The sequence below is a fragment of the Trichoplusia ni genome, chromosome 2 (assembly GCF_003590095.1).
Source record: "Trichoplusia ni isolate ovarian cell line Hi5 chromosome 2, tn1, whole genome shotgun sequence".
Taxonomy (NCBI): domain Eukaryota; kingdom Metazoa; phylum Arthropoda; class Insecta; order Lepidoptera; family Noctuidae; genus Trichoplusia; species Trichoplusia ni.
In genome coordinates this window covers 4,705,587-4,720,430 of record NC_039479.1, presented here as the reverse complement: position 1 = coordinate 4,720,430, position 14,844 = coordinate 4,705,587, and the positions used below count along the sequence as shown (strand labels likewise).

Genomic DNA, 14,844 nt, shown 5'->3' with positions numbered 1-14,844 from the left:
CTAAAGTAAATAGTATGAATATGAATTTAAAAAGTTAAATTTATTTTGATTACTATTTGTGTGAAAACCTTAGTGCAGCGATTTGGACTTGTCAGCCAACTCTATTAATAACGCTGAGGAAAGCGGTCGTATACTCCAAACAACTGGGCTATTAAATTGTCAAAATACTGTAGTAGTTAGTGGCAATCAACTACTCCGAAAATCTTTGTTGGCAAAAGCGCCACATGGCACATATTAAAGCAATAATATAGTTACGAGTGTGGAAGAAGAAGGAAGGCTCTAAGCCATGTATTGCGCTGTTCCGTTTCCACAAACAAAACAAGATCGCTTTACAGGTGACCAGAGTTGGTGGTACACCCTCTGTACCTCTAGAATATTCAATGTGTAACTAAGATGACCAATGAAGATACCGGTACCTGCTTTTTTTTGTTAGGCGGGGAATCCTCTTGGACACCCGCGCCGTCGGGGGAGGGAACGGGTAGTGTCAGACTCTTACTGACTAAACCTAACCGCCGGGTGACGTCAGCCGCGTTTTGATTGACGATACGTGGAAATGCACAGCATTGCTACACCGTGCAAGATACCGGTACCTAAGTCTTGCCAGAACCTTTTAAAACATCAAATTCTATCGTAACGGTTACTAACACCGTATGGTCATCCATCGACATTTACATATATCGACAGCATACAAATTATCCTTAAGCTATGTCAAATCGTTGTCTTCTAGCAGTAATTATGAAAACAATGGCGAAATTATCACGATTTCGTGACGATAATTCGGAAGTACCGTACTTGGTTCCAAACTAAACTGGAGCACTGTTTTGGTAATTGAATTGATACATAGGTACATTTTGTCTCTAGCATGAACCCTTCAGCAGTAGTTTTAGTATGAAAGCATGTCAATTTCTTATAGATTATTAAACCGATGCGTTTAAAATGGGGTGAAACCTTTGTTTTTTAGGTGTTCTTTTTAAAAGGTAGCTGTAGTCCTGCTGATCTCAGATAGAAAGAGACATACACCCATTGCTTCCCTCTTTACCTATCATATGATTCAAATCCGTAAGTAACATCCTATGTACTCTTATCCTATGTTCAGTTAAGTTATGTTAAACAGACTTTGCATGACACTCATGATGCAGCACGACGGATTAGGTTTTGTCAGTAAAAGTCTGACAATATCCGATTGTCATTGAGAGAGATCCATGAGGATTCCCCACTTTAAAAGGAGGATACTAATAGTTCATTATTGAAGTCTAAATCCTGAAAAGTGTTCTTCGAAATATCCTAGAGTAGCTAAACTATGGCGTTGAAAGCATTCTGAAACACGTTTCAGAATGCGTTTAGCACTCTAAACGTGATAAACTAAGCTTTAAGAATCTTTACATTTAAGTGACAAATAAATGTCGAATTTATATGTAAGTAGGTAATTACCCAGTTACGAAAATGTGAACTTAAGATCGCTGCGACTGAAAATCAAAATAAACATTCCTAGTTAAATTGATTACATCGTATACTTACCAGTAAATCATCCAGAGCAAATCACAACCGGTGAAAACATAGTTCACAAACACAATATTATATTTAAGTACCAAAATTTTCACAAATTCCCTAAAACTTTTCTATCAAAACAATCTGCTACTATTCAAAGAATATTTTGTAAAAAGTACTTCTCGTATAAAAATAAAGAAAACATTCACTCGAGTCGTTTCGCAATCATTTTGAAAATGTCTCAAAACGTGTTAATATCGTAGTCATTTCGTATTACCGCGCTCGCGGACCTATTTCCTGCGTTCGCGTAAAGTGTACTTGTAACGTAGGTAATTGGTTTATTGCGACGTGCGCAACTCGAGGTGCGCTTGCGCCGTGTGAAGCGCGCGCGCATCGCGTGCTCGTCTTACCCAGCACAATGAGTATTGCGTGATTCCATTATACACAACAGATCATGGTATTTTATGAAAGTTCATAACAAATATCAATATGGAAGATTTTAATTGTTTAATTCGTTCGTTTACGCCATTTTTGGCGTTTGGCGTAGCTGTGGTAGCGGTTTGTTTACTTAAGTAATCATTGTTTTAATTGATTTGACTTTGACTTTACAATTGTATACATAGAACAACATAAAACTTAAGTTACAGCTACGGAAGTTTGAGTATAATATACAGAATGAAATTAAAAATTAATGCCATTTTAGTACTTGCCATTAAAAATAATCCATTTGTTGTAGGCTCTAGTGTAGACAAACATACAAAACGTTTTCAAGTGCCTAAACAGCTGTCGATTAATTTTACTTTTAACAAGTTTTGTCAATTGATCACTTACAACCAACCTTCAAGCCTTTCGTACCATAGATATGCCAGCTTCTGGTATGTACCGCAATGAAAAGCTACAGTAGGTACTGACAATCAACTAATTTATTCAAAGTCCAAATAAACGGATACCTTAATTCATGACACCTACTCACCCATTTACAAAGAATTTGAATCTATAACGATAATGTTAAATCAATTAAGATCCATAAAATTCTATTGCTTTGTTGACAACTTGGATAGGTGGCAGAAAACAATTATCAGCTTTACGAACAGCACTCTTACTCATCGACGTGCTATCATCGTTGCGTAGGATGTTAATATCTCACTCAACAAAATAAATTATGAGATGTGAAGGTTCTAAAGTCAGAGGTTTTTAATTTTACTTAATGTTATAGTTCTTATGAAAACGAAACTAGTTGAGTTCGACATAATATTATTATGACCTGCTGGGCTAATAGTTGGTGGCCTTGGCTGCTATACTGGGAATAGTGAGTTCGATTCCCACTCAGGACAAATATTGGTGTGATAAGTACAATATTACATACAGTATTTTCGGGAAATGTAAAGAAAAACATAGGCATACCGGTATTAAAAATATTTTTATTAACATAATTATCCTAATTTAACATACTAATCTATATGAAATGTATCTTCCAGCTGTCTCCGATGAACGAATGATCTTCACCACCTGTAACAAAACATTACATTACATCGACTCTAAAAAAACAATATTACTACAAAAATGTTTCAAATAGTCGACGCAACCTCAATGAAATTTCATTCAAAATACCTTAAATGATATGATATGATGACAGGATGAAACTGTCGGTTTCTTTAAAGTTTCGAAATCGTATGAGTGATTTCGACTCACTACTCTTTTTACAAACTCATTACTTAACAACAAATGGTAGAGTTCCCCATTTGTTCTAGGTTCTAGTAATAAAATATACTAAGTAGAAAATATATTTGCTTACTTGTTGTATAGTAGATATATTTAACTATATTTACTGTGTAGTGTTTATCTTTATTGTTTTTGGGACTAAGGCACCAACTTATGTGGCACAGCGTATGTCAATCACATATGTCTTACCCAAGAGATACACATCATTCAATAATAATAGACTAGATTATCGGTCATAAATTAGAGCAACAGTTTCGCATCGGCGGTACTTAGTCGTGATTAAACATTATGAAATATACCGATATCACTTCATTTGTGCATTATCTTAAAGTTCAGAATCACGTTCACACAATTCGGTAAATAATCTAAATCGTTTTATGTTCTGGCAAAAACATGAGAACTTTCAACACGTAACATGCTACCGCACACCTAATGAGATTGTTATATAAAATCACGCTACAAAGATACTTCTTCACCATAGATCATATAAAGTGTAATGATGATCAATTTAACCGATTTTTTTTTCTAATAACTTAATTTTTAATTGAAGTTATATTTGAACTTATCTTAGGTTTATTTTTAGCAGTTACTCCTAGTGATGATTAAATTGTTATAATGTTTTACTTTATATTATTCACACTATCGTTGAGTTAAATAGTTTGCATCACTGTTTACGACGTATTTGGGTTCGATCCCTGCCATTTGTGAACAACACAAATGTATGGAACAACCATTTCTGTTTGTGCTTCGAAAATATGATTTTCATTTGATTAAATTCCTTGAATTTTTGAACAAAATAAATAAAGCAATACTAATAAAAAATGCGTTATTATTCCATCATAAAAGGGATGGCTATACCTCATGCAGGTAAGGGTTTCCTCACTAAAAAAATCATTCTTCAAAAGCAGATGTACAGAACTGAATAAGACACCAATGACACAGTTATCTAATCAAAATCAAGTGGTCTCAATAATTTCAAGTTCTCAGTAAAATCTAATTAGTCTTATCACGTAACATCTAATATGCTAATTATATCTAGACCACGAAAGCGTGTCACTGCGTATGCAAAAGAACTCATAAATAACACCTTTTATGGACATAAGTGATATCTTTTGCATGTTTCCCACTCGTTTGAATACGTAACGATGGAACTTGTTGTTAATTATATTCAAATAGAGCAGTGTTACATTGATAGGTGTAACAATCACATTTAAGTGCTGGGCAATTGACTTTTACTAAGGTTAGATAACAGTAGACTACAAATTCTACGGACATAGTAAAAAAATATTATAGAGCGAAAATCCTAGCATCCTTCTTTTCATTATCAATTCACACCTTTTTCCCCAGCTATATTCCTATTTATTGCAAAGGATAATGGCATAAACACTTGTTTCAAATATTAACATCTGTAAATTCTATCTATAGCATCACATAGACTTAATGAACCTCCTAATATCAATAGCGTTCCTGTCTTGTTCTTTGTAGTATGCTTTTTTACCGATTTTCTTATATTAAAATATGATAGTATTTTGAATGTTTACTGACCTGTCCTCTCTTGAGTCCAAAATATCTAGCCACGGGATCACCAGCCTGTATTCTCATCAACATGTTTTCCTTCAATTTACTGCAGTATTTGTTAAGGAAAAATAAAATTTTATAACAATAGCTTAAGGGAAAATAAACGATTAAATAAAAACTATTATTCATAAACTGATTTGTAGGCAGTATTCAATTGCTATCATTTTCATGATAAACTTTTAATATAAGTTGTGTTAAAGTTATATTTTCTTTTTTGTATTTGAAGAAACTTTATTTTTTTCGCACTAACTTAGGTAACCATTTTGCGTGTTACATAGTACATAGTACTTCTTACTAACCTGTTTAAATAAAAAAGGGCAAGCATGTTTTAATGAATGATAGCTTCATAACCAAAGTCTAAACTGTACCAAAATCAATCCTATGTAGCTTTGATTACAAGCCCACAATTTTAGCCCAAGTTCATCAATTACTAAAAAAAAATAACTAATAGATAAAAATGCGCAAACCATTATAAAAGGATACTATCTAGTCAATAATTCAGACTTCTCATCAGGAGTCAGCACAATGTGTTCAGGCACCAACTCATGTTCAGTGATATTGATCAGCAGTTCTGATTCCAAGAACTGTTCAAGGATGTACTTTGGAGCCATGTCCACTAGCGACTGCTTTGCTGATGGGGTCATACCTGCGAATATAAATAAAAAGTTCATTTATATCTCGACACAAGTGAGTTTCATGTATTAATTAGGCCTCTGCATGCTTGACTTATGGCACTGTAAGTCTTTAAAAAGGACTAGGTCTCTTCCCATGAAGTTATTAAATGAATAAAAATAGATACAATACAGCAGTAAGTACTTAATACTAACATAACATGATACCAGAGAGGATTTTGAGTTTGAACAAAGTCTTAATTTTATAGTCTTTTAATGTGAAAAAGCACCGAGCTAGTTTTTTTAAATATATTTGAAGACATAAGAAATTACCTGCTTGTACCACAACTATAGCTCTATGTATATTTTCTTCTTGCATCCTAGTACAATATGTTTTGATGGTCTTAATACCAATCTTAGGTTCATCCGGGAAGAAAACAAACATCTGATCTGTAGGGTCATCATTGTGAGCTACCAGTACAATTAAATCACTTCTTGCTGGGCGTTTTTCACTGTAATATAAAAGTAAAAGCATTTAATAATTCATTTTAATTGAATTCTATTAATTGAAGTATGAAGAAACACTATTTAACACAAAGCTATTTTGACTGCATGTGATTTGTTACTAGTTGTAACAACCTGAATAAAACCTATTTATTATCTATGACGCTAATAAAAAGAGGTTTTACTTTCAATTCCTGGCCAAAAACTTTTAATATTGACAGAATAAGGAGTTATAATTTCTATTTTCTGTGGTTGAAAAAAAATACAATGTCAAAACAGATTTAAAAAATTTATTATCCTACAATAGCAAAATTTTTGCTAGAAGTACATTTTTAATTTACTTACAAAGTTATCATTTCATCTAACAAGTGAATGATAAACAAAATTAATAAGAAAAATGGAGATGCTAGATGAGAAAATAAAGAAAACTTTAGTTGAACAGACAGTGACAGAAACTACTAGACTACACATGGGTAAGTTATTTATATTGAGAGTTTCATATGTCCAACTTTTTAGCGTAGAAGCAAATTTTTAATTTTTGCCTTACCTGGGCTTGTCACCAAACTGCTCCTTGAATTGTTCCAATGTTTGGTCCAATTCGTCCTGTGTTACTAAGTACCCACGGTCATGGCACAACTGTAAGAGATCAGTTAAAGATAATCAATACAGAAACTTACATGAAACCTTTGTTTACAAGGTATATATGTCATATTTATTGGTTTTAAAAGGCATTAACAGTAAGGTTTACAATGATTATTATTATTTTATACGGTTCAACTATTTATATGCAGGAAATAAGAAATTTCGGCACTTTCAACAAACATAACCTCACTTACCTGCATAACTGTTTTACGGATTCGCCAAAGCTTATAGGTTTCCGCATCGTCATCCATGATAAAGAATTTAATAATTGGCTTAATTAAACTTATATTTCCTATAAATTATGCTTAGAATTATTAGAAGTGTAAATAATAAATGTTTGAAAGCGCATCAAACAAACATGATACCATGAAGTTGACTTGCTGTCAATGTCAGCAGTAGTCCATCACTTCATCAGACACTTTTTTGATTATAGACTATAAATATTGATACGAAAACTGCACTTAAGTTTGTATATTAGTCGATAAATGACATCCGAAAAATTGATTTCAACTTAGACATTCGTGCTATTTCAAAAGCTTTAAAGAGTAATTTTTAATTTGAAAAAGAGAAAAAATATCTTTAGTCATATCAATGAAATATGAAAATATTGTATTGATAAAATTACCATTATAAACTGAGTTTTAATAAAATGTACCAGTATTTTCTAATCGACTATAACAACTTATACAGTCTGTAATATTTTTCGACTATTGGTGGTTGTATATCGTAGCTGTGTGTGAATCTGTGGCGTACTCCAAATTAGTTGATTTTCTCATTGAAGTTTCCTTCATTGAGAATCGTGCGGTTTAAATAGTGAATTTTAGCTTTAATATCGTAAGACAACAGTGATTAAAAGCAATGGCTGGTATTAAGGGTTCGTATTAATGGATATTACATTAGTGTGAAACGTTTTTGTCCTACTAACATAGCAGGACGTCTTTGTGGGCAGGATGAGTCATGTTATTTACAAATATATTTTGGAAAACTATTGCTACAGCTGTCTAATTTCTATATTTCTTTTTCATGTACAATGCATCGTTGCTATGGAACAGGGTAAGGCGTTTATATACTTTAATTTGATATAATTACTACACTCGTCCTTCGATGGATTTAATTAAATGAGTACAAGAAATACAATACTGACATTTAAATTCGATCTCAAATTTCTTGTTCTTCAAACAACGGAGAGTTCATCAAACTTTGATAATTTACATTAGATAAAGAAGCATTGTTAGTGTTCACAAGGACTTATTTCCTAGTTAGCCACATATATTTCCGATGTTTATAATGATTACTTTTGTTGAGCATATTTGTCTGTAGAATTCTTTAGCTTATATAGCTGAGTGCAAGAAGCAAGCTCTTCTTAGTTTGTAGTTTTAATAAAATGTGTGTATGTTTGTACTCATTTGTCTTTGTAAAAACATATTTGTAATAAAGTAGATAGTTCATAATAATATTACTTGTTGACCACACTATTAATGTAATATGTATCAATATTAGCACTAAATGGTGTTAATGGATTGTATGTTGTCATTATTATTAAAATTTTGTTATAATCATCCATGTCTACACAAGTCACAGGCCACTGAGCCTGCATTATAGGGAAACCCAGTTGTGAATGAGGATTTTCAAAATAGTATGGAACATCTACAAGGAACAATCCAACCTGGTCTGTGCAATTATTATCTATTATTATTTATCATAATCATCAGTCAGATATTGGTGTCTGAGTGTCTTTGTGCATGTGACTTGGATGTTTGTGAAACCCCTGTGCCACATGTACAATTACTAAGAGAGTTTTTTTTTAAAGTAATGACTTGAATTTTGATAACTTGAACAGTACAAATATCACTCAGCAATATGTGACATACAAAGCCAACTTGATTATTTACATTTTGTATTAATTATAAAACGAAATATTTATATTTTTAATTATGATAAATCTCAGTGTAACAGTTATATGAATATGGAATGTTTGTTTTTCAGTCTGGTGTCTCTCGCTTTTGCTGGTTCCATTGGAATGACTTTTGTCATTCTTGCATGTGCCTTACCACAGTATAAGTGAGTATCTGATGTTCTTTTTTAGTAAGCAAAAGTGGTTTTACTAATGAAAAATGAAATAATGATTCAAATTACAGTGGTTATATGATTGGTAAACCTACTTCCGGATTTATATTTGATCTCTTAATATGCTAATGATGAGGTAAGTTTTATGTTGTGTAGTGTAGCTAGTAGTTCGTATTTCTGTGATGTGTTGGAGCTGCTCATCATCAGGTACTACTCTACAAGTTATAGGAGTGTCAATAATTATATTAGCTGGGGAAATATTAAGGCTAAATAGTTAGGCATGTTATAGATGCTTCAAAGTCATATATATTGACTAATTCCTTCTAGTATTATAAATACGAAAGTTTGTATGTATGAATGTTTGTTCCTCTCTCACAAAAAAACCACTGAATGGATTTAGAAGAAATTTAGTACTTTAGTTTTTATCTCGGCTTATTGTTTCCGCCTTATTTTCGATTTGTACAGGGCCTGACTACAACAGCTAGTTAGAATATGAAAAGGTCTTAATCGCGATTTTAGACTCGAAACTTCAATACGCATAGTATGCCGTTCTCGTTTCAACAATGCAGCAGCAGCAGCAGTCTTATTTACTATAAAACATAGCTTATAAAAATAATGACACATCATCGATTTATGTTTCCAGGCAATGGTGGCCATTCTTTGTAGTTCTGTTCTACGTGCTCTGCCCGATCCCGACGATGATCGCGCGCCGTCACACAGAGGGCGGCACTCACATGGCCTGCATGGAGTCTGCCATCTTTATCACTATGGGTTTCATTGTCAGCTCATTCGCCCTGCCCGTGGTGCTAGCTCGTGCTGCAGTGGTATGTATCTTATAATTATAAAATTTTGTAGTTCATTGACTGCCGGATGACGAGTGGTTGAGGCCACCACGCCAAAACCACTGAACACGACGTTTCGCGGGTTCGATCCCCGCGTATAGTATGAGCTTTTTGTTTTTGTTTGTGTGATCAACGAGTGCTTGGGTTGCGTCTAGGTATCATTGTGCGTGCGTCTTGAATACACCCTCGCGATACAAGGAGTAAATTCGTTACTGCAGAAGTAGTTTTTTAAAAGCAAATTACTTTTTTATTCTGTACATATACTACCCAGACGAAAAATAAGCTTTCGTAAATCACACTTATGCTTGTAAAAGAAAATCTAAAAATGTCGCATAAAGTGTTTATACCACTGCGCAACTTTTTTTTATTAGTTTACCTACTCGCAACAAAATAGGTTTTGACAGTGATATTTCTAAAAGTATGTATAAACTGTAGTTTTCTTAACAATGGTTAATAATATTACTATCATTGTCTAGACCTTTGTTGTCGTAATAATCTTATCTAGAACAATGGAAAACTGATCCTATCTTACAATATGAAATGAGCAGATGTATGTGTATGTTTTGTTGCTTGTTAGTGATTCAAGAAGAAAACCATTCCTTATCTAAATTAAAAAACTAAAAAGTTTTATCAAAATTTTCAATCATCTTCAAAAATCAGGTGGTTTTCAAATTGACTGTATTTTTTTCATTATTATATCAGATGTTCGGTCTGGATGAACAGACTTTGTTGATTCTTTAAGCCCATCAAAAAATCATCAAGTTTGGATCTGTTTTTCATCTGAAGTTGGACTATGTGTTTGTTCTTAAAATATATGGTATATTATTATGACGCATAGGTATATAATCTGTGTTCTCATCTTCCTCAGATAATGTGGGGCGCTTGTTATTTAACGCTGGCAGGTAACATCATTGTGTACCTCACCATCCTCGGTTTCTTCACCATCTTTGACATGGACGACACTGACTATACGATGTGGTGAGAGATCTAAATGTTGTTGTAAGTTCAATGGACGATCTTAGGCGAATAATATATTGTATCGTAAGATAATGTTGTGGTTTTGTTTATGATTAAGTCTGATATTGATACTGATAGAGTAACCGTGAAGGAGTTATGAAGAAATGATGTTGTTAACATTTTTTTTTTTCATTAAAATTTATTGATTAAAATTAGGCATGCCTGTTATGATATCCAGTATTTGGACTAGCGTAAATGAGAATAAAGCAATATAAAATTGTCATTTGAATGGTATGGTTGTGATGGCTCGTATCTGCAACGTTATTTTAAAAGATTGATTGTAGATTGACTAAAAATCATTTGTTATTCATTTTGTTTTGTGTTTAAAATGGTTGTTTATATTATTCATAAAGATGTAATGCAATATTTTTATTATTTGCATTACAATTTTAATTCAATAGACTGAAGTTTTATTTTTACAGAACATCCAAGTATTTGTGTTTTTAAATTATTTTGTGTTTGAATTTATTTGGAATTTTGCAGTTACGAACTCTCACTTATATGTTGAAATACTAATTAAAAAAATATATTTTTAACAATAAAAAGTGAATTTTAATATGAAATACATAATATGTTACTCACATATTTAACAAACAATATTATATTTGTTACTATTTAAACTTGGATTAAGAGAAATTTTAGTGTAAGAAATAATTGGAAATATTTTTTTATTATCAAACTGGAATTCAGAACAATTTTCAGATATTGTATACAATTAAGAAGAGATTGTACTGTGTATATTAAATTTTCTTAAATAGGTCTCAAAAATGCCTACAGTCAATATAATATTGTTAAGAAAAGACATTGTTACCTGTTAACTTTGTTAAAAATACACATAATTATTAATAACCGTAATGTAAGCACAGTACTCATGCTCTATACAAACTCAAACAATTATAGTGGGAAGACACCAAAATTTACACGTTATATAATGTTATAAATAAAACCGGTTGCTGCCTTTAGTCATAGCCCAGTGATGTATAAATAGCAGATATAGATAATCGAAAATCAACTAGTGATGTCAATGAAATCATCTCAGAAGTTTGGAAATCAAAATGTACCAAATACCTGTATACTAGAACTATATTGTAACAATTATAAATCTATCGCTTTAGTGTATAGACGCAGTTTATTTTGCAGTGAATTCGGGCTATAACGTTAATTTGTTGCGCTGCTTGAATTGAAGGCTGTATAATGAAATGTTATGCAATGCACTGCATGTTTCGCTAAATGTTCGCCTTCTATTTCTTAACGAAACGCGTAATGTAAAATGTAATCGAAAACCATTCCATTGTCTCGAAATTTTTGCAAACTTGTCGTTGCAGCAATAATAGTGTTGTACAAATATTGGCTGAATAAATTTTGGTATTTAAACTTCCTGAAACAATAAAATTGATAGAAATATTTTTAAAATTGAAATTGTACGTTACAATTGCATTCCTGTAATGTTAATTGTGTAAATATAGCATTAGTATCAGGTCACAATAAATATCAGCTGCTTTTTAATTTGTTGTTTTATTTTATGTCCATTGTGGTATGGTACCGCCTACCCTTTAGGAGCAACGGAGTCTTTGTGCGATCGAGTCTGCGGCGCTCAAAAAGTCTGCGTGGCGCACAAAAAGTCTGTATGGCGCGCAAAAAGTCGGTCGCGGATGTTTCACAGACTCAACGCAGACAATGTACATCTTCGATCATTTCATCAGTGTTACATCGACCTCTGGCGCCATGATCGCGTGCGTTGCGACAACTCCTAGCAAATGCAGAGTGCCGACTGAAGTGTGCAGTTTTGTGAAGCGGCGCGGTGCGATCTGCCCGAATCACATGGATTTTATGTGCGCCTAACTTTTGGCGCGTTGAGTGCGTTACTGAATATTATTGCATAGGATCTATTTTCAGATTAAAAAGTGCGCCTCGGAAAGTCGTCTACGCTGCTCACCTTATGTTGAATATTGTTAAGTATGTAACTCCCAACCAGTTCGACTCGCCACCTCACCGCATCAGCTCCGTTTGTGGCCGAAACTAGTCGGGCACTTCCAATAAATACGCGTGAGTAAACCGTTGGATCATTAAATAATACTGTTAAGTGATGAATAATACAATTTTCTTACATGTTTCTAACCCATTAGGAATGAAAAACTTGACTGATTAAAATCATTTGTATACTTATGTATGTAATGGACAAGACATATTATAAGAAAGGACTGCAAACCACTTAAGTGCGTGGGATATAGTTGAGATTCTATCCTAGTTGAGCAACTAGGATAGAATTTGAATTAGACTTTTGATAAGAGCCCTAGATCAATTCGTGAGCATTCATAATGCGTGATTTACAAATACTATTGGCTACTTGGGAGAGTTGATGAAGTTATTTTTAAATATTTTGAACAAATCTTAAAATTATGAGAAATGGAATGTAAAAATTAAAAACGTTCCATTTTAGTTGATGAGGCTTGTAGTTTTCAACAAACATCGAAAATAAATCGAACTTAATAGTCAGATTTTCCTTTTCTGCGATATATTTTTTGCGAAATTAACTTCTTTCTATACATGATATAATAGAAAGAGTTAATTCAGGACACTGTTTGTGAAATTGAATAAAGTGAGCTTAGTAGAATGGAACGTGTATTAATCATCATCCGCTACTTTGACATATTGTCTCACACGTCAATTTCGTGAATCCACAGTGATTGTACCGCACCCATTAAAGTTTTCCTTAATACTTTTTGATAATTAAAACAGTACGTAGTAAATATAATATAGAAACATGGGTGACCATTTACCAGCTTGTGTCATCGACGTCGGCACGGGGTACACCAAGCTGGGCTTTGCCGGCAACAAGGAACCGCAGTTTATCATTCCGTCAGCCATAGCGATAAAAGAAACTGCGAAAGTCGGTGACCAAAGCACTCGACGGATGACTAAGGCCGTTGAGGATTTAGATTTCTTCATCGGCGATGAAGCATTTGACGCCACGGGGTACTCGGTGAAGTATCCCGTACGACATGGTCTTGTTGAAGATTGGGATCTAATGGAGCGTTACATCGAACAGTGTATCTTCAAATACCTAAGGGCGGAGCCGGAAGATCATCATTTCCTGCTCACTGAACCTCCACTAAACACTCCTGAGAACAGGGAGTACTTAGCTGAGATTATGTTTGAGTCATTCAATGTGCCTGGCTTGTATATAGCTGTTCAGGCTGTACTGGCCCTCGCGGCGTCGTGGAAGTCGCGAACATCTGCAGAACGCACATTCACTGGTATTGTGGTTGACAGTGGAGATGGTGTGACCCACATTGTGCCTGTTGCTGAAGGATATGTCATAGGATCTTGTATCAAGCATATACCTATTGCAGGTAGAAACATTACCTCATTTATTCAGTCATTACTTCGTGAACGCGAAGTAGGTATCCCACCGGAACAGAGCTTGGAGACTGCCAAAGCTATTAAAGAGCGATACAGTTACATTTGCCCCGACATAGCTAAAGAGTTTGCGAAATATGATGCAGACCCCGGTAAATGGATGAAAAAATACACTGGTATTAATGCTATTACCAAGAATCCATTCTCAGTAGATGTTGGATATGAAAGGTTCTTGGGACCTGAAATATTCTTCCACCCAGAGTTCTCTAATGCTGACTTCACTGTTCCCCTAAATGAGATGGTTGATGAGGTGATTCAGTCATGTCCTATTGATGTAAGGAGAGGCTTGTATGGTAACATTGTGCTGTCTGGTGGATCAACAATGTTCCGTGACTTTGGGAGGAGATTACAGCGTGATATCAAGAGGACAGTGGATGCTAGACTGAAGCTGTCTACCACTTTGTCAGAGGGCCGCATCACACCTAAACCGGTTGATGTGCAGGTCATTTCTCACAACATGCAGCGGTATGCCGTCTGGTTTGGCGGCAGTATGCTCGGCTCTACCCCTGAGTTCTATCAAGTGTGTCACACAAAACAAGCATACATGGAGTATGGCCCCAGTATTTGCAGACACAACCCTGTATTTGGCACCATGACATAATTGTATAGAAATTCATTGCCAGTATTCAGTCAATAATGAAAAAGTTGACTATTTTTAAGCAATTATTATGAATTTATAATTTTAAGATTTATTTTACTTTAATAGAGACTTACTAAGTATGCCTATTTTATAAGTGTAACAAAATGTTGCTACATCAATATTAGAGCATAGTTTTTGTATAATAACATTAATTCCAACATTATGTTTATGATTAATACTAATATTACTAAAGTATTGAAATTCATGTAAAATCTAATTACTTGGCTGGGTTTATTGTAATTAAAAGGCATTTCAGATTGCATTCCAGCTTTTTACCAAATATAGAGTCTTGATAATAAAGTCATTGTCTTTT

The 14,844-nt window shown here is 33.7% G+C and overlaps 3 protein-coding genes across 4 annotated transcripts; 2 read left to right on the top strand and 1 right to left on the bottom strand.

Annotated features, from left to right (window-relative positions):
• Positions 1 to 2,889: 2,889 nt before the first annotated feature.
• Positions 2,890 to 6,935, bottom strand: LOC113504420 (DNA-directed RNA polymerases I, II, and III subunit RPABC1). Its single transcript, XM_026886693.1, has 6 exons — positions 6,740 to 6,935; positions 6,451 to 6,539; positions 5,733 to 5,911; positions 5,272 to 5,434; positions 4,756 to 4,834; positions 2,890 to 2,997 (listed from the first exon to the last, which is right to left on the bottom strand). The coding sequence occupies exons 1-6, from the start codon at positions 6,794 to 6,796 to the stop codon at positions 2,932 to 2,934; spliced, it is 633 nt and encodes a 210-aa protein (XP_026742494.1). The 5' UTR covers positions 6,797 to 6,935; the 3' UTR covers positions 2,890 to 2,931.
• A 342-nt stretch (positions 6,936 to 7,277) lies between these two features.
• On the top strand, positions 7,278 to 10,600 carry LOC113504428 (leptin receptor gene-related protein). 2 transcript variants are annotated; one of them, XM_026886714.1, is made up of 4 exons: positions 7,278 to 7,420; positions 8,532 to 8,606; positions 9,256 to 9,436; positions 10,323 to 10,600. In XM_026886714.1, exons 1-4 carry the CDS (start codon positions 7,404 to 7,406, stop codon positions 10,434 to 10,436), a joined length of 387 nt encoding a protein of 128 aa, XP_026742515.1. In that variant the 5' UTR covers positions 7,278 to 7,403; the 3' UTR covers positions 10,437 to 10,600. The 2 variants fall into 2 exon arrangements, with proteins under 2 accessions (XP_026742515.1, XP_026742506.1); XM_026886705.1 differs by lacking the exon at positions 7,278 to 7,420 and having other exon boundaries at positions 8,297 to 8,606.
• Positions 10,601 to 13,123: 2,523 nt separating this feature from the next.
• LOC113504416 (actin-related protein 3) lies at positions 13,124 to 14,844 on the top strand. The gene has a single exon (XM_026886680.1). The coding sequence runs from the start codon at positions 13,236 to 13,238 to the stop codon at positions 14,490 to 14,492; it is 1,257 nt and encodes a 418-aa protein (XP_026742481.1). The 5' UTR covers positions 13,124 to 13,235; the 3' UTR covers positions 14,493 to 14,844.